The sequence below is a fragment of the Puma concolor genome, chromosome B4 (assembly GCF_028749965.1).
Source record: "Puma concolor isolate L17-30 chromosome B4, mPumCon1.1.hap2, whole genome shotgun sequence".
Lineage (NCBI taxonomy): Eukaryota > Metazoa > Chordata > Mammalia > Carnivora > Felidae > Puma > Puma concolor.
This window is the reverse complement of record NC_141673.1, coordinates 88,925,639-88,943,669: the sequence shown is the minus strand read 5'-3', so window position 1 is coordinate 88,943,669 and position 18,031 is coordinate 88,925,639. Positions and strand designations below refer to the sequence as shown.

Genomic DNA, 18,031 nt, shown 5'->3' with positions numbered 1-18,031 from the left:
TTTTGTTAGATTTTTTCTTTTTTAAATTTATTATTATTATTATTATTATTATTATTATTATTATTATTATTTTGGTCTTCTCTTTGTCATATCTATGAGTCAAAATTCTATTCAGGTGTGCTGACAGTAAAACGAAACCCTGGAATCAAAGACACGTCTTTCTACCGCGGAAACGAGGCTCTAAGCGGATACGCGAGGACACTAAGTGTGAACTGCTGGGCACCCGTAGCTCAGAGTCTCAGGATCAGGCCCCGGCACCGGAAGTGGCCGCCCAGCTTGACTTCCGCTCCCAGGGTAAGAACCCTTGCGGCTCGTCCACCGGTTGCCAGAAAACCGCTAGGAGTCAGGTCATGGAGGCAGCGCGCCCTCCGTCGACGGCGGGAAAGTTTGTGGTGGTTGGCGGTGGCATCGCGGGTGTCACCTGTGCTGAGCAGGTAGGCTGACGCGTCGACAGTTCCGCCTCTTCCCTGACCCCGCGGCGGTGGCACTCAAGGCACCCCCTCGCCCCCACCTTGTCCTTCCAGATCCCGCTTTAGCCGCTTCTTTCCCCCCGCCCCAGCACTCTTTGTTTTCAAATGTTAGAGACTGCGTGGCGGCCCCTCTACGAAGCTCTTGGTACCTCGCAAGCTTCGCCTTAGGCCTAGGGAAGAGGAGTGGGGAGCAAGTTGTTGGCAGGTGGGACCCCAAAGCTGACTGAACCAGACTGTGGTGCTAGTTATGCCAGAGCAGACAAGAGGGCTTAAACTGGTAAATAGTTGGTCAGAAAATTCAGCCTCCATTGCTCGTTAGCTGATTGAATTCAGGTTTCAGGTAGATGCCAGGTCCTTAGTGCCTCGTAAATAATTGAAAAACCCTTACGTAGTTTCCTATACTTTGAACTCCCAAGATAGAAGAGATTTCATCTGTAGTAATGTTTTGTAAAACAACCAACAAGGGATTAAAACCAGCTGGGGAATGCTTTTCTAATTATAGTGAATAATCAGGCTACACACACACACACACTCCAAAAAGAATTGTTTTGTTGATATAAAGTAAATGTAAGCAATCATTGAAGTCACAGAAGTAGTGCAGGAAATCCAAGAATTGTTTTCAAACTTCTAATCTTTAGGTGTGTATTTTCCATGTTTTCACCAAGTGAAACACCTGTTATCCAGGTACGGTACTAAGGGCTGAGTAATCACAAACAGAGCATGGTACCTCACAATCTAGTGGAAGAGACATGTGAATGAACCATTTCATCAGTGTGTTTGCCAACCTAAGGGTGTCTGGCGAGTTGACAGGGCATGAATTAGGGGGAGGTGTCCTTTTGTCTCAGTATAGAAAATGAGTAAAAGTTGACCAGGTGGACAAGAAAAACTAGATGGTCCAAAGGGAGGCAAGGATATATAATCTCAGGTAGGAAAGCACTACTGAGAGCAGCAAAGCTTAAAGAACATGGTGCTTGGGGAGGTGACCAGAGATGAAGCTGGGAAGGCTGGGAGAGACCACATCATGAAGTATCTTATTAAGTCTTGCTAATAACTAACAAGTGGGGCACCTGGGTGGCTCATTTAGTTGAATGTCCAACTCTTGATTTCAGCTGAGGTCATGATTTTACAGTTGTGGGATCGAGCCCCGTGGCAGGCTACATACTGAGCGAGGGGACTGCTTGGGATTCTCTCTCTCCCTCTGCCCTTCTCTCCTGCTTGTGCTCTCTTTCTAAAATAAAATAAAAAAAAAAATTAGCCAGAACTTGCAAGAAGTAAGATGATTTTGAGCAGTGGAGTAATGTGATCAAATGAAATATTTTGAGAGTTGATTAGCTCCAGTATGTTTGGGGCAGGGGCAGCTGGTTAAAATGAGACTGGAAGGCCAACTGGAAGGTGAATTTAGTAGTATAAAGAAATTTTGAAGCCAGGTATAACAATGAAAACAAAGTGGGGAAATAACAATATATAAAGAGAAGAAAGATGGAAAGAATGGTAATATCATCAGATATTATAGAAAGTTCAAATAAGGTGATATTTTAAAAAATTTAGTGAATTTTAAGGGTCTGGAGGTGAATTCAAGATGCTCCTTTTTTCTTTACTGAAGTATTGACATACAGTATTCATCAGGTGTACATCATAGTGATTGGCTATTTCTTTACATTATGAAATGATCATCTCAATAGGCATAGTTACCCCTTGTCACTACACAAAGTTATTACAGTGTTGACTATATTCCCTATGCTGTACATTACATCCCTATGACTTATTTATTTTATAACTGGAAATTTGTTCTTCTTAATCTCTTTAACCTATTTTTCCCTCTTCCCCCCAGCCCCAATCCCTTTCCACTCCATTAATAGTTTGTTTCCTGTATCTATGAGTCTGTTTTGTTTGCATTGTTTTTTCGTTTTCCACAAATAAGTGAAATCATATAATATTTGTCTTTCTTTGACTTACTTCACTTAACATAATACCCGCTGGGTCCATTCATGTTGTCAAAAATGGCAAAATTTCATGTATAGCTGAATAGTATTTCATTGAATATATTTATACCACCTCTTCTTTATCCATTCATCAGTAGACACTTAGGTTGCTTCCATATTTTAGCTATTTTAAATAATGCTGTAGTGAACATAGGAATGCATGTATCTCTTTGAGCTGTGTTTTGGTTCTCTTTCCATACATACCTAGAAGTAGAATTGCTGGATCATATGGTAGTTCTATTGTTAATTTTTTGAGGAACCTCCATACTGTTTTCCATGGTGGCTGCACCAATTTACATTCTGAAAAACAGTGTACAATGGTTCCCTTTTCCCCACATCCTCACCAACACTTGTTATTTCTTGTCTTTTTCATAATAGCCAATCTGACAGGGGTGAGGTGATATTTCATTGTAGTTTTGATTTGCATGAGTGATACTGAACATGTTTTGTTGTATCTAATGGCCATCTATCTTCTTTGGAAAAATGTCTATCCAAGTTTTGCCCACTTACACATTTTTTTAATAGTAAGTTGTGTAAGTTTTTAATATATTTTAGATATTAACCCCTATTGGATGTATGATTTGCAAGTATCCTCTCCCATTCAGTAGGTTGTCTTTCTGTCTTGTTGATGGTTTCCTTCTCTTTCCAAAAGCTTTTTAGTTTGACGTAATTTCTTTTGTTTGTTTTAGCTTTGTTTAACCTTGCCTGAGGAAAATGACTCAAAAAATATTGCTAAGATTGGTGTTCAAGAGCTTACTGCTTATGTTTTCTTCTAGGAGTTTTATGGTTTCGAGTCTTTTTTTTTTTTTTTTTTAATTTTTTTTTTTTCAACGTTTATTTATTTTTGGGACAGAGAGAGAGACAGAGCATGAACGGGGGAGGGGCAGAGAGAGAGGGAGACACAGAATCGGAAACAGGCTCCAGGCTCTGAGCCATCAGCCCAGAGCCTGACGCGGGGCTCGAACTCACGGACCGCGAGATCGTGACCTGGCTGAAGTCGGACGCTTAACCGACTGCGCCACCCAGGCGCCCCTGGTTTCGAGTCTTATATTCAAGTCTTTAATCCATTTTGACTTTATTTTTGTATGAAACAGTGGTCATGTTTCATTCTTTGGCATGTAAGCTGTCCCATATTCCCAACATCATTTATGAAGAAACTTCCCCCACTCCCGCTGTATATTCTTGCCCCCTTTGTCATAGATTAATTGATCATCTATGTGTGGATTTATATCTGGGCTCTGTGTTCCATACCATTAATCTTTGTGTCTGTTTTTGTGCCAGTACCACACTGTTTTGATTACTACAGCCTTGTAGTGTGGTTTGAAATCAGGAAGCATAATACTTCCAGCCTTGTTCTTCTTTCTCCTTTGGCTGTTTGGGGTCTTTTGCAGTTTCATCCAAATTCTAGGATTCTTTGTTCCAGTTCTGTGAAAAATGCCATTGCTATTTTGGTGGGCATTGCATTGAATCTGTAGATTGCTTTGGGTAGTATGGATATTTTAACAATATTAAGTCTTCCAATCCATGAGCGTGATCTTTCCATTTATTTACGTCTTACTCAATTTCTTTCATCAGTGGCTTATAGTTTTCAGAGTACAGGTCTTTCACTTCTTTGGTTTAATTTACTCCTAGGTATTTTATTCTTTTTGATGTGGTTATAAATGAGATTGTTTTCTTAATTTCTCTCTCAGATAGATTGTTACTAGTATACAGAAACTTGACATACGTTTTCTGTATGTCAATTTTGTATCCTGTAGTTTTACTGGATTCGTTTTTTCATTCTAATATTATTTTTGGTTGTTTATTTATTTACTTTTGTTTATTTTTTTGATTGAACATGCTCAGTTTTAACAGTATAGTAGGGAAAGAAATAGAAATTGGTGGAGAAATAGAATTGGTTGAGGAACCAGAGTATGATTTAAGAAAATTCTTTCAAGAAGTTTAAAGTGAAAGAGAGGTTGTAGCCAGAGGAGAATGATGGAAAAAAAATAGCAAGTTAAGCCTCTAAATACTGTTGAAGCTACTACTAAAATGGTTTTGTTTTTCCAGAGTATACACTGGTTGGGCATTTGGAAGAGGCAGAATAGGAGTACCAAAACACTTGGGAAAAGTCAGGCTAAGATTCTGAATATTTATGAGTAAGGATTTACTGTAATTTCATGCCACTGAAGGGAAATGAAAATACTATTTTAAAAGAAATAAAAGTTGGTTTAACTGTTAATTAGGAAGATATTTTTTTTTTTCTCATTCTCTGAAGGACTACTTTACATTGGTATGCAAGATAGTAAGGGATAATATCATTTTTCTTATTCAGGAGGTTTTTGTTAGTGTTTATTATAAATGTATTATACATTTTATCAGTATCAGAGTTGAACGTTAGTCACTACTACCCCATAAATAGGAACAAGACACAGAATAATGGAGACCTTTGGATGAGGAAAAGTGACTTTTTAGTTTTCTAGGTTAATAATAACATTATTAAAATTGCATTATCCCTATCTCACCCCCATGTCACATATGTTAATACCTAAAGTTACTTATGAAATTTTTTCTCCCAATTTTTTTTTCTTTAAATAAGTTGGCTATTCATTTTCCATCAGAAGATATTCTCCTGGTAACAGCTTCTCCTGTTATTAAAGCAGTTACAAATTTCAAGCAGGTAAGAATCCTTTATATAACTTTCTTAGTCATATATATTTTTGTAATTTCAGTAACTTGCCCAGCAGTTAGTGTAATTATAGTTTTTAAATGTTTAAAATGATAAATGTTCTTTTGATGGTCATTTTAAAACCAAAGCCCAAAGTTTAGAATTATATTAAATACCAGGGCACCTGGGTGGCTCAGTTGGTTAAGGGTCTGACTCTGAATTTTGACTCAGGTCATGATCTCACAGTTGGTGAGTTCGAGCCCCAAATTGGGTTTGCACTGGCAGGGTGGAGCACCCAACTGATGTTGAATTCCTAGTCTTGTTTTTCCTATCTTTTCCTCCCACTCAGAGTTACTTTTCAGAAATTTTTAAATAAAGTTCTTTTGAGGAAAAATGCTTTGCAAATGTAAATATGAATACCAATACATATATGTAATTATTATAAGTAGTTGTGTGTGTATAAATTGTGTGTTTGCATATCAGAAGAGTACTTCTCAGCTAAGTTTACACTTGTAGGTAATTAATGTTTCAGATGTGTAATAAGCATCTCAGAACACTTTGTAGTTCCATGAATTTATATTACACACATTATAGCATTACATTAGGAGTCTAAGATCATTTGGGTCTTAGTGTTATAGAAAAGTGATCTATAAACATTTTTGATCTGATACCTCACCTGTTAAAAAGTTTTGGCTGATCTTGTAATATACGTATATTTATATATTTATAAATTATGTATATACTATAGTGCTCTAATTATGAATGTTATAATGGCTATGCAAAAAAATTAAGTAAATCATACCTCACTGAAGTATTTCTTCTCATACTTCAGTGAAGAATACTACTATAGTCTTTAATACAAGTTTTCCTTTAGATCCTGATAATAAAATAAAACTTTCTCATGTTGTAAACCCCTAAGACCAAGGGTAATTTAGTGTGATATGTTTTTCCTTTATAACCTTCTTAGAGATATGTAAGATATCTTACTACTGAGGTATGGCCAAAGGACTTAAGGGATTGGGAGAACTAGAGAACAAATTGTGGCTATTAATCTCTAATGGGAAAAAAAAATCAATTATAGGCTAGGAGCACATACATAAGAGAAAGATGTTTGGCTGTGTCTTATAAGTGTTTTTCTGGAAGACTTAATTCAGTGTGACTATTCCAGAGTTATAAGACTTGACTTAAATTTTTGCTGATTTTGTAAATTTTGTATAATAGAAGAAAAACAGTTTTGGATTCTAGGCCTACCTGTTATTTATTGGCTGTGTAGCCTTGGCAAATCTCTGTATCTAAGTTGTTTCACTTCTAATATTAGGATAGTATCTTCCTTGTTTACTTGAAGGAGGTTGGGAGTTTAAGATATACTAATATATGTGAAAGTGAATTGGAATAACATTATGCAAATGTCAGTTATTCTTAATATTCAGAAGTAGGAAATTGCATCCTTTTTATCATTTATTGAACATCTATATTATGTATGAGCCAGTGTGCTAAGCACCCAGAAGACAGATTGAAAGTATAGAACATACACCAAAAAGTCACTAATGGTCATCTCTGGAGTTGGGGAATGGCAGTCATGGTGGGGTAGTGTGAGATTTAGGGAAGAGTAAAAGGGACACTTTATTTTATATTAGGTATTGTTTGTTTAATGTTAAAGGAAATGTTTTCATGGCATGTGTAATTTCTAAAGGAGAAAAAAGATTAATAACAACATGTTATTTATGGAGTACTTGCTATGTACCAAACACTCTTCTAAATGTTTTAAATACATTAACTTATTTAATCCTTAAAGTAATCCTATGAAGTGGGTTCTTATATTATCCCCACTTACAGATGAGGTAAATGAGTCAGTGAGGCTGGGTAAATCTCCAAGGTGTGTATAGATAGGTTTTAAATTCAGGTTGGCTCTGTAACCCTCATGGTTAATGAGTAGCACTTTCTCAGAATGTTAACAAATCTGCAAGACAAAGTTATCATTATAATGTGGTAATTATCCTTACAGTGGCAAAAAAAAAAAAATTGCAGTTGTATTGCAATATATACGTATTTATTTTTATAAATATATTGTGAATGAGTGTCAGAGCCTGCCTTTGAGATCAAGAAAGGCTTTACATAGGAGAGTGGATTGAAACTGAGACTGAAAGAATAAGTAGGTCTTGCCATGTTTGCAAGAGGTTGAATGGAGGCAGGCATGTGCCAAGATGATGAAAGTATATGACTATATAATATGTTGTAATAGGTATCAGTTCAGTTCTGCTGGAATGTAAATTCAGTGCTGAACCAATAGTCAGAGGGCAGACCATGGTGGGCTTGTATGCTATGATGTGGAATTGTATTTTATCCAAAATTTAGATGATGCCAAACTTTTGGAGCATTTTCAGCAGGTGAGAACACTGAATTGGAGATATAACAGGTTGGTATTCATCATTGTCTCAGTACCAGCTCAGCCATAGGCATTGGCTGCAATTTCCCAGGGATAAGAGCCCAATAATAGTGTTCTATGGAACACCGACATTTAAAGGAAGATCAGAGAGAAAGGAAGCCCTGAAAATGGGCACCCTATTTATTAGTCTTAAGTCAGAGAGGAAAACTATGAGAGAAGAAGAGTTTGTTTCCCTGAAGCCAAAGATGGCAAAAGTTTAATTAAGTGCAGTGGTCAGTGGTGTCAGATCCAAGGATAGCAGGTAAGATAATGACTCAAAAGTGCCTATATCTAGTAAATTATTGGTGACTTTGAGACAGTTTACACCATTTTCAGAAATTAGTGGAGGGTAACTCTAAAATGACAGTAACGATAAACTTTTCTCTTTTGAAATTTAGCTGCAAAAGGAGATAGGGTGGCAGCAAATAGAGAACGTGAAGACTAGCATTAAGTTGAGTTTTATTCTTTTTTTTTTTTTTTTTTTTTTACTGTTGATTTATTCTTAGAGCAAGCGAGCACATGAGCAGGGGAGGGGCAGAGAGAGGGAGACACAGAATCTGAAGCAGGCTCCAGGCTCTGACCTGTCAGCACAGAGCTCGACGTGGGGCTCGAACTCATGAACCACGAGATCATGACCTGCGCCAAAGTCACATGCTTAACCAACTGAGCCACCCAGGTGCCCCGAGTTTTATTCTTTTAAGGTGGAAGACACTTTAGCGTGTTTACCTATTGAGATTTAGAAACCAGTAGGAAAGGCTGAAGATGAAGGAAAGCAAGGAGTACATAATAAGGAAGGAGTCCTGAGGAGGTGAGAGATGATGGTATATAGAGCACAGATTACTGGATTCACCTTGAAAAGGTAGAAATGGGTCATGGAAGGTGGACTGTAGTACGGAAATGTATAGATGGTGGGAAAGAAGTCATAAGAGTTCTTAGTAGTCTCTTTGAGCCAAGAAGTAAAGTGATTTTCTGGGAGTGCTGAGGAAGGAATGTGTTTGGGAAGCATTAGAATGGTGAACATTTAGAAAAATCACCAAGGGTTGGAAGATGTTACTTCGATGTTACTCTTGTCACTACATTGACACATAAACACTGATGGTTTAAAAAAGCCTTGGTGGCTAAACTGAACTAGTGGTCTTGTATTCTTCACTTCCAGGCACTCAGTGAAATAAATTAAAGCCAGTAAACAATGGTAATTTTATTAAATCCTGACTCTTCAGTGCACGTCTTTTTAATGTTCTGTGTGATGAGATGGGATGTATGCATAAAGCACTTGTTCCACATATGGGGCTAGGAGGGAAAAGCAGTTGTGCAGTTGCTGAGTTGCAAGAGGAATTAATTACCCTTTTTGTGGAATACCAATTTTACTTGAAAGAACAACTGACAAACTAACTTCATATTTGGAAAATGAGTGAAAACAAGTGATAGTATTTGTTGCCAGGATAACAAAATTATTGTTGGTGACAATAATGAATGTGGTTTTTGATATTGTATTGAGTTGAAATTAACATGTGGAAGATCTCTTTAACTTTGTGAACCACTATTGTCCAGATGACAAATGTGATGTTACACGATCCAAAGTGCAGGATAGACCAATAGATTTCACAGTAGTAGGGTATGAAAAATTCTTTGATAACGGTTTCAAATTCTACACTGCAACTAATCTTTAAGAAACCACACTTGTTGAGTTTTAGTATAACATCAAAGAAGAATATACAATTCTCTAAAAAGGCTGCACATCTCTGTCAGCCTGAACTGTCTTCATTAATTTTAACCAAATTAACATACTGCAATAGTTTGAATGCAGATGCAGAGTATGGAAGCAGTTTGAATGCAAAAGCAGATCTATTAAGACCGGATATTAAAGACATTTGTAAAAATGCAAAACTGCCATTCTTCTCACTTAATTTGTTTTGGAAAAAAAAATTACTCTTATTAAAAGGATATTATATCTGTTTAACATGTATTGGATCTATTCTTAAGTGAATTAAGAAATGTTTTAGGGGCGCCTGGGTGGCGCAGTCGGTTAAGCGTCCGACTTCAGCCAGGTCACGATCTCGCGGTCCGTGAGTTCGAGCCCCGCGTCAGGCTCTGGGCTGATGGCTCAGAGCCTGGAGCCTGTTTCCGATTCTGTGTCTCCCTCTCTCTCTGCCCCTCCCCCGTTCATGCTCTGTCTCTCTCTGTCCCCAAAATAAATAAACGTTAAAAAAAAAAAAAGTTTTAAAATTCTTAAAAGGAAATATTTTTTTGAAAATTTACATTTTCACCTTTTTGATTTAATACAGGTTTCTAAAGTATTGGAGGAATTTGATGTTGAAGAGCAACCAAATACCATGTTAGAAAATCGCTTTCCCAACATTAAGGTTATAGAATCCGGAGTAAAGCAACTGAAGAGTAAAGAACATGTAAGAAGTTTTGTTTGTTTTTTTTTTTTAATTTTGTTAAATGTTTGTTTATTTTTGAGAGAGAGAGGCAGAGCACAGCAGGGGAGGGGCGGAGAGAGAGGGGGCCATAGAATCCAAAGCAGGCTCCAGGCTCTGAGCTGTCAGTGCAGAGCCCGACATGGGGCTCGAATCCACGAACTACAAGATCATGACCCGAGCTGAAGTTGGACACCCAACTGACTGAGTCACCCAGGCACCCCTAGAAGATGTTTTTCTTAATGATGATCCATTGTTAAATATTGATGAGCTTTCCCTGCTTTCTTTTGAACCCATCTGTACCCCCACCACTACTAAGGTTCCTAGCATATAAAGTTTAGTAACACTGATTTCTTTTTATTAGGAAAATTTATACTTTTTCTGAATTTATTGGGATTATATAATTAGTTTGATTTAACATTTTAGGTTTTACATTTCAAATTAGCATTAACATTTACATAGTGTCTGTTGTGTTCTGGGCACTGCAATAAGTGCTGGTATACAACAGGAACATTACAGTGAACTTGGCCTGGGAGGTCTCATTGTCATAGGGAATATAGACATGCACATGTATTAATTATATATACATGTGAAAAGCACAGTCACTGAAGTATTATCAAAGCTCTGATATTAGGGATTTTGGAGGACCTCACAGAAGGAGAAAATGTTTGAACTGGGTTTAAAAGGTGAATTAAGAGTTCTTAATTAAGGACATTGTAGGAAAACGAGGTTGCTTGTTCAGAAACCCATAGAAAAGCAGCACGTGGAAGAATACCATCGTCAGAGGTACTGTGGTGGAGATAAAGAGAGGAGATTGGCAGACTAGGGCAAACAAATAGGACTGTGAAGAGCTGTTTACATCATGCCAAGATGATTTATTTTACAGTCAGTGGAGAAATAAAGTGGAGGCAGGGATGGTAATATATTCTTTTAGGAAGACAGATCTGATACCAGTGTTGAGGATGAAATGGGGTGGAGTGAGTGATAGTGTCCAGCAACCAAACCAGAAGGTGGTTGCAATAGTCCAAACTGATAGAAGGCCTGAACGAAGACAAGAACTGTGTATTTGGAAAGAATAGCGCAGATATGAGTGAGATTTCTCCTGTAAACTTAGCAGGACTCAGTAACCCATTGGATGTGGGAATGAATAAGGCAGTCGAAGGAAACGTGTTGTCAGATGATTAACAATATCCTCAGGTGAGCTTTAGGCAAGATGAGAAGTAGGGTTTCTAGTTGTTTCTCTACAGCAGCTCTAATTTTTCACCCTTATGGAGAAAACACATACATAATACATTTGAAACACAAATAATTTGACAGTAAAAAAATAAGAAAAAGGACTAAATTTTATGAGAAAAAAATAATCTGAATCCCAAAACTGGAATAAATTTCTAACATTTACAGTAGTACATATCCTATATAACATCCATGTCCGTTAATTTGTAAATTGAGGTGGGCTCAAATCTAGACTAATAAATTGTGAGGGAATTTATATTAGGGCATTTGAATAAATCCGAATGCCACCCATTACCATTTGAAGTGTCCTGTATGAGCTCATGTGTGTATTCTCTTATTTGTCCTTTATATTCTTTGATGAATTAGAGATTGTGTGTTTTATCTTCATGTCTACTTCCAAAAATTTAGCAGTAGCCAATGAAAGGAGCTTTTGTGTTTGTTTTTACAACATAAAATGTAAATTATTTTTTAAATTTGGTCAGTGTCTGTTAATTGCTGTTTGTCAGATAAAATTCCCACCACATTACATTATCTTCAGAAAGAACTGCATAGAATTTCTGTATGCGTTATACTGTGTTGAATTATCAGTTTTATGTATTTGTTATGCAGCTGAAGAGTTACAGTGGGTAACAAATGGCTCAGTGGGTATCAAGTGCTATCTTATGATTTGCTATGTTTTATAAATCAAACACATGTCACAGTGTTAATCTCTAAACCATTCCAACAAAGTCTTGTGTCATAGTCACATGTGTGTGTATATATACATACACATACATATATGCTTATTAAAAGCTCCTACTTATGTGCAGATTTCCATTTGATTTTAAAGAATAAAAACAATGGGGGCGCCTGGGTGGCGCAGTCATTTAAGCGTCTGACTTCAGCCAGGTCACGATCTTGCGGTCCGTGAGTTCGAGCCCCGCGTCAGGCTCTGGGCTGATGGCTCAGAGCCTGGAGCCTGTTTCCGATTCTGTGTCTCCCTCTCTCTCTGCCCCTCCCCCGTTCATGCTCTGTCTCTCTCTGTCCCAAAAATAAAAAATAAAAACGTTGAAAAAAAAAATTAAAAAAAAAAAAAAAGAATAAAAACAATGGATCACAAATACATATTTTTAGACTCAATAATATTATTAAAAATTAATATAAATGACTTTAAAAGCTAGTACATGTTAGGATTTAAGGTTAATATGTTTTTCACTTAATATGAAAATATCCCCAAAGAACATTTGTTTGTGGTTAGGTGATTGTTATTTGTGCTTAAGAAGAATGCATGCACGTGCAAACTGGGGAGGTAGAGTGGGGGAGAGAGAGATTGAGACATTGAGATTCTTAGAATCTATGCTCAGCACAGAACCTGACACGGGGCTTGATCTCATGACACCGGAATCATGACCCTGAGCCAAAATCAAGAGTCAAGTACTTAACAGACTGAGCCACCCAAGCTTCCCAAACACTTTTAATATTTTTAGATTAAGAAGACATAATGTAACCTTTTTTACCGCACTGTACTCCTCTGTACCCATAACAAATATTAAGGTATGATGCCATTAGAATTATTAGATCTTCCTACAGTAACTTCCATTGAGATCAGAAATATTAAGGCCTACCTCAGGTATAATATGATCAGAATGCTTGATTTAAAAATTTCTGAATGTTTAGTTTTTAACCTGAGGTCAACATACCCCTCTGAATATAATAAGATTCCCTAAGTTTTAGGCAAAATCTGGTGTGAATGTATGTTTTTTTTCCAGGGAAGAAAGACTGTTTTGCCCTAGATTCTCAAAATGGTTCATGGCCCTAAAATGATGGTGAATCACTGGGTTGGAGAATGCATTCTCATGTTTACTCTGATTTGCAATTGCTGTGACAACGTATTGAGTGCCACCAAGAGGCAACCTTAATGTATTTTTTTGCTTTTGTCTTACTGAATTTTGTATTTAAAATGAAACTGTACCCATGTATAAATATGTTTCTCCTCTCCCCTTCCTTGCCCTGTTTTTACAGTGCATTTTAACAGGAGATGGCAGTCAGCATGTATATAAGAAACTCTGTCTGTGTGCTGGAGCTAAGCCAAAGTTGATATGTGAAGGAAATCCTTATGTATTAGGAATCCGTGATACAGACAGTGCTCAGGTAACATTCTGAGATGGGGCCACGTGCTCAGGTAACATTCTGAGATGGGGCCATGGGAAAGGAACATGAATATTTCATAGACTTCCTTTATTTGAATCAAAGTATTCCACTTACAGTGTTAATTCTTAAATTAAATTTAGTTAAATTCTTAATTAAATTTCTGGTTTGTGATCCACAAACCAGAAAATAGTTATAATGTTTTATTATTGCCAATTTCAGTTTGGTTGTAGCTGATAATTTTTCCTGTTTTTAGTCCCATGCTGATGTTGTGTGTTCTTTCCATTGTGCACTATCCCAGATATAATGACTAAGCTGAAGGTTATAACTTAACTTATACACACATTCATTACTGTATTTTGATTGGGAATAGTGATTTGTAGCCTAAATAATGTAGCAATCTTTTTCCACAAAGGTAAGGCATATCCCAAACTTACTGTACTCCTTAGCAAAGAAATTAATATTCAGATCTTTGTGGTCCAGAATCATGACAGAATCCCAGAACTAAAAAATTCATTTGGTTTATTGTTCTGCTCAAGAACCATAGTAAACTGTCCCAATAAGGTGAAAACTGTGTGGAACCTTCTACAACTTCTTCTGATAATTTATTGCAGGGCTTCAGGGTTTATTGACCCTTCTTGCCAAGAAGCTCTTCCTGGTTTCCAGTCATAATACTTTGTCTTACCTGTAGCTTATTGTTGTAGTTCTGTCCCTAAGGTGATAATTTTATGTATACTAATAATATTTTATATTCTTGAAATTGATGTTTTCTTTCAATCTTTCTTAATTTAAAACTTTTTTAAAGCTTATTATTTTGAGAGAGAGAGAGTGAGAGAGTGTGTGTGTGTGAGCAGATGAGTGGCAGGGAGAGAAGGAAAGAAAATCCCAAGTAGGCTCTGTGCTGTCAGTGCAGAGCCCAACATGGGGCTCGATCCTACAAACCATGAGCATAGCTGTATTCCAGCGAGGCTGCCTACATACATGAATTCACTGACTGCTTATGATAATACTGTGTGACAGTATTACTCCCAATTTACAAATAGCAAACTCTAATAGATTATTTACCTATACTTAAATAGCTGTTATCAGAAGTACAACATAAACTTACGCCATTCATCTCCACATCCAGTGCTTTTAACAGATCTTTCTTATTTACTGTCCTCAGAGAAAGGCTGACTGAAATTAACTTAATGTTTTTTTTTTCTGGTAGAATTTTAAGCCAGTGAGTTTCAGTGATTATTTATTGAATATTACAATAAGTTTTTGGGTGAATTTAATAGAAATGGTAACTTGACATGGTAGGAAGAGGAAATTTAGCTATTGAGATGTCATCCTGATCCAGTGGGACTATTCTGTACTTATAAAAGTGCCATAAAAATGACCGTGGCTTCCCTAAGCTCATTGTGATAATTTTTTTTAGGGGGCAGAAGAGGGGGGTAGAGCCATCAATTAATTGTCTTATGATAAGAAAGTAGCATTTTTTTTTTTAATTTAGACATTATCGTGCCTGCTCTTAACAGCTTTATTTACATTATCCTAATGCTTACAGAGACGTAATGAAGTACAGTCACTTTTTGTTTCCATTTATATTGAAGAAGCTGAGGCACAGAAGGGTTAAGCAACTTGGCCAAGTTACTAACTGGGGGAAGTTAGTAACTCCAGGGACTCTTAACCACCAAGCTGTTGTGCTTCTCATTCCTGTAAGTTTCGGTGTTGAGTGAGTCCAGGGAAGTGCCAACTGACAGACTAGAAGAAAAGGAATAACCCTGTATGTATACAGATCAGTGTCATGTTAGTAAGTTGGTTTGATCAAGTAGTTCAGAATGTGATGAACTAGAGCTAGTGCCTCTTGCTGCAATTCTGAAGTACTCTAGATGTAATGACGTAAAAAGTCAAATCATAAGAGGCATTGCTATAAAGGCAGTTTGTGTGACAGATAGAGGAAAACATTTGTAATATTGGGAGGGTGTGTCCTGGCAGAGTGTGAAAGTGAGATTTTTGTTCCTTTGTAAATCAGGTAAAATTCGTACAATTTTAAGAACATTATCAGTGAAGCCTTTCTTCAAGTATTGCCCACTATTACAAAACACTATCTCATTTTCTTTTTAATATAGGAATTTCAGAAACAGCTTACTAAAGCCAAAAGAATAATGATCATAGGGAATGGTGGCATTGCACTTGAACTAGTGTAAGTATATATTTTTAAATATCATTTAAACACTACTCTATGACTCATAATTGTTGGCAGACTAGAAAACATCCTGTTCTGAAATTCAAAGATAAATAGAACTGTTTTTCATAGATTTTCAAGGAGAAAAAAATCCATTTTATATTTTTAGCTTCATGGAATTCATAGTTGTAGAAATGTCATTGTAAAACATGAGTTTAGGGAAGGTTTTAGGTCTCAAGGGGTCACAGGTGACTGGACAGATGTGATCCATACATGTGTTTGGTAGGCATGTACTATATTGAAAAACAATTTAAATGTGCACACCTTTAGAGATTTCTAGTCACAGTATCTACCTGTTGTATTGTTTACACCCATCCTGCTTCATTCATTTATAATGCTACCTGTTGGGCCCATGAAACCCACAGTGTGTTTGACTCCCTATTTCAAGATGTGGTACTCCCAGCTCTTGTTTTTTTGGAAGTTGAAAAATGTGAACCCATCAATTAATGTGAAATACTATCTTAAAATGATATTTCAAGTTTAAAGAACACTGAGGAATAAATATCCTGCTATGGTCTACAGAGCATTCATTTTCTTTATGATTTTATCTTCCATTGGATGGCTGAGATGGAATAGTCTGGACATTTTTAGGGCAGAAAGTTGAGTCCAACTACAAAGAGGACAAATTTGAATCAAAGTAATGAATTTGCCAAAGCTTTGTCCATTCCTATTCGCAGACTAGGTTTTTGCTCTTCTTTTTGACAGGATGGTGATTCCCAGTGGAAGCTTCTAAGAGTTCCTAGATTGCCTGAGTACTAGAGATGGCAATCATTCTTCTAATTATGAAATTTATGGCACTGTATGGAGAACATAGAAAAAACTGGAGATTCAAAATCAAACAGGTCTAAGAAGGAGGCACATGACAAATTTTCTCCATCAGCTATCACCAAAAGTGTAACTGAATACTATTATTTACACTGGAAAATTTTCTTGCATTCAGAAATGCTCAGTCTTAAAACATGTAATCCTATTCCTCATTTTCTTGAGGTTGGAGATGTAAGACTATATAATTGGACAAAGCTTATAATTTTATATTGAATAAACTCTGATAGTTTAAGAAAGGCTGCATATAATGCGATTGTCTCAGCTTAGGTCCACTGAATGATCAGGTGTTTATCATCTCATGGTGAAAAATGCCCTTTTTGCTCTTTAATAGCCCTTGTGTTCCCTTGAGGCTAATGCTGATTTTCTTCAGTGTACTTTTATTTCAATTACTACCTCTGTTTTCTTCTTTACTAGTGTAGGTTAATCTTTTCTTTTCAGACATTTTTTTAATGATTTCAAAAAACCATAATACTTCACTGTTTATTTTTTAAAAGTGGTTTTAAAAATGAAAGTATTTCTACTATATATGTGATACTACCTCCATGGTAATGTATCTCGCTGAGGGCATGGTTCATAGTCTAAGGGCATCTTGTGAGGTAGGACGTGTATAGATGTTACTCGCGGTTACTTATAATTGTGGGTGGCCTACTAGTCAAGCATTAGTATTTTAAAATATATTGATACTGTGTTATACTATTATATTGCTTTAAAATTTAAAAAAAATGGTAGAGGAGTTTCTTAATAAAAACTAAGGAAAGTGTTTCATAATAACTATGTGCCTATATGTAAATTAAAATATGAAATTTATTACTGAATCTGTATTCTACTTTCTGCTCATCAGCAATCCTATGTGATCTGAGCAACATAGAATATTCACCAAATAATCTGAAATTTAGTAACTAAATATTTTTTTCTGCGGTAAGGGAGCAATTGTCACAAAGCATGAATGTCAGGTGACCTGAAATCAGATGTACTAAACCTTTTTTTCTATCATTTATTTACTGATTAGTTTGAATCATTTATTTATTGAGAAGTTAATGTGTTACATTGTAGCAGTCTGTGAAATAAACATGGCAGTACTTTGTACCACAAGTAAATGTTAAAAGTTCTTAACACATAATACTCTTATTACCTCTATAGATTCTGATAAAGTCCTAGTATAATTAGGATGACCATATATCCTGTTTATCGTGGATGGTCTCAGTTCATCAATTGTACCAAAACAAGTAATAATAGCAGAAAAATATAATGGACTTCAGGGACTTAGTGAAATGAATACTAAGCAAACCACATTCTCTGTGACTAAACGTAGAGATAAAACAGCAGATCCCCAGGAGCTCCGGCTGTCTCATTAGTGGTGATGGCCTGTACACACCATGGCCATTCTGCTCTTTCTTGATTTTTCTGTGAACCGGATCTTTCTTCGGCTGAATGGCTTAGAAATTATTGAGGTGAAGGGAAGGGATTGCAGGGTAATGGTTCCTTTATAACAAAGTTAAAATTGTAGTTAATAACTCTGATTCTCTCCTTTGAGTACACAAAATATTTGTTACCAAAGAGTATGCTATTGTCAATACTGTAACCATATACCATGGATCCATTCATCCATTATTGATTACACTATAACCACATCAACAAAGCACTGCTCACTCCTGGGAACCGTGGGGAACAT

The 18,031-nt window shown here is 36.4% G+C and overlaps 2 protein-coding genes across 7 annotated transcripts in view; one reads left to right on the top strand and one right to left on the bottom strand.

The window, feature by feature from the left end:
• The first annotated feature begins 256 nt into the window (after window positions 1-256).
• Window positions 257-18,031, top strand: part of LOC112867629 (tRNA ligase complex-associated NAD(P)H dehydrogenase PYROXD1) — a 28,244-nt gene continuing 10,469 nt past the window's right edge. Inside the window, exons 1-5 of the mRNA XM_025930625.2 lie at window positions 257-434; window positions 5,031-5,111; window positions 9,810-9,929; window positions 13,179-13,307; window positions 15,419-15,492. Of these exons, the coding sequence (XP_025786410.1) occupies window positions 351-434; window positions 5,031-5,111; window positions 9,810-9,929; window positions 13,179-13,307; window positions 15,419-15,492 (488 nt within the window). The 5' untranslated portion in view covers window positions 257-350. The remainder of the gene's footprint in view (window positions 435-5,030; window positions 5,112-9,809; window positions 9,930-13,178; window positions 13,308-15,418; window positions 15,493-18,031) is intronic.
• The window catches only part of LOC112867626 (uncharacterized), a 173,095-nt gene continuing 165,862 nt past the window's right edge, over window positions 10,799-18,031 (bottom strand). For 4 of the 6 annotated variants that reach the window (XR_015253759.1, XR_015253760.1, XM_086713926.1 and 1 more), the window contains one exon: window positions 10,799-11,209. Coding sequence is in view for 4 of the 6 variants with exons in the window: in XM_086713926.1 (XP_086570052.1) it covers window positions 11,197-11,209 (13 nt within the window). In the remaining 2 variants the exon portion in view is untranslated. Of the gene's footprint in view, window positions 11,210-14,128; window positions 17,842-18,031 lie in introns of those variants that run through there. The other 2 variants (XM_086713924.1, XM_086713922.1) reach the window with 1 other exon arrangement.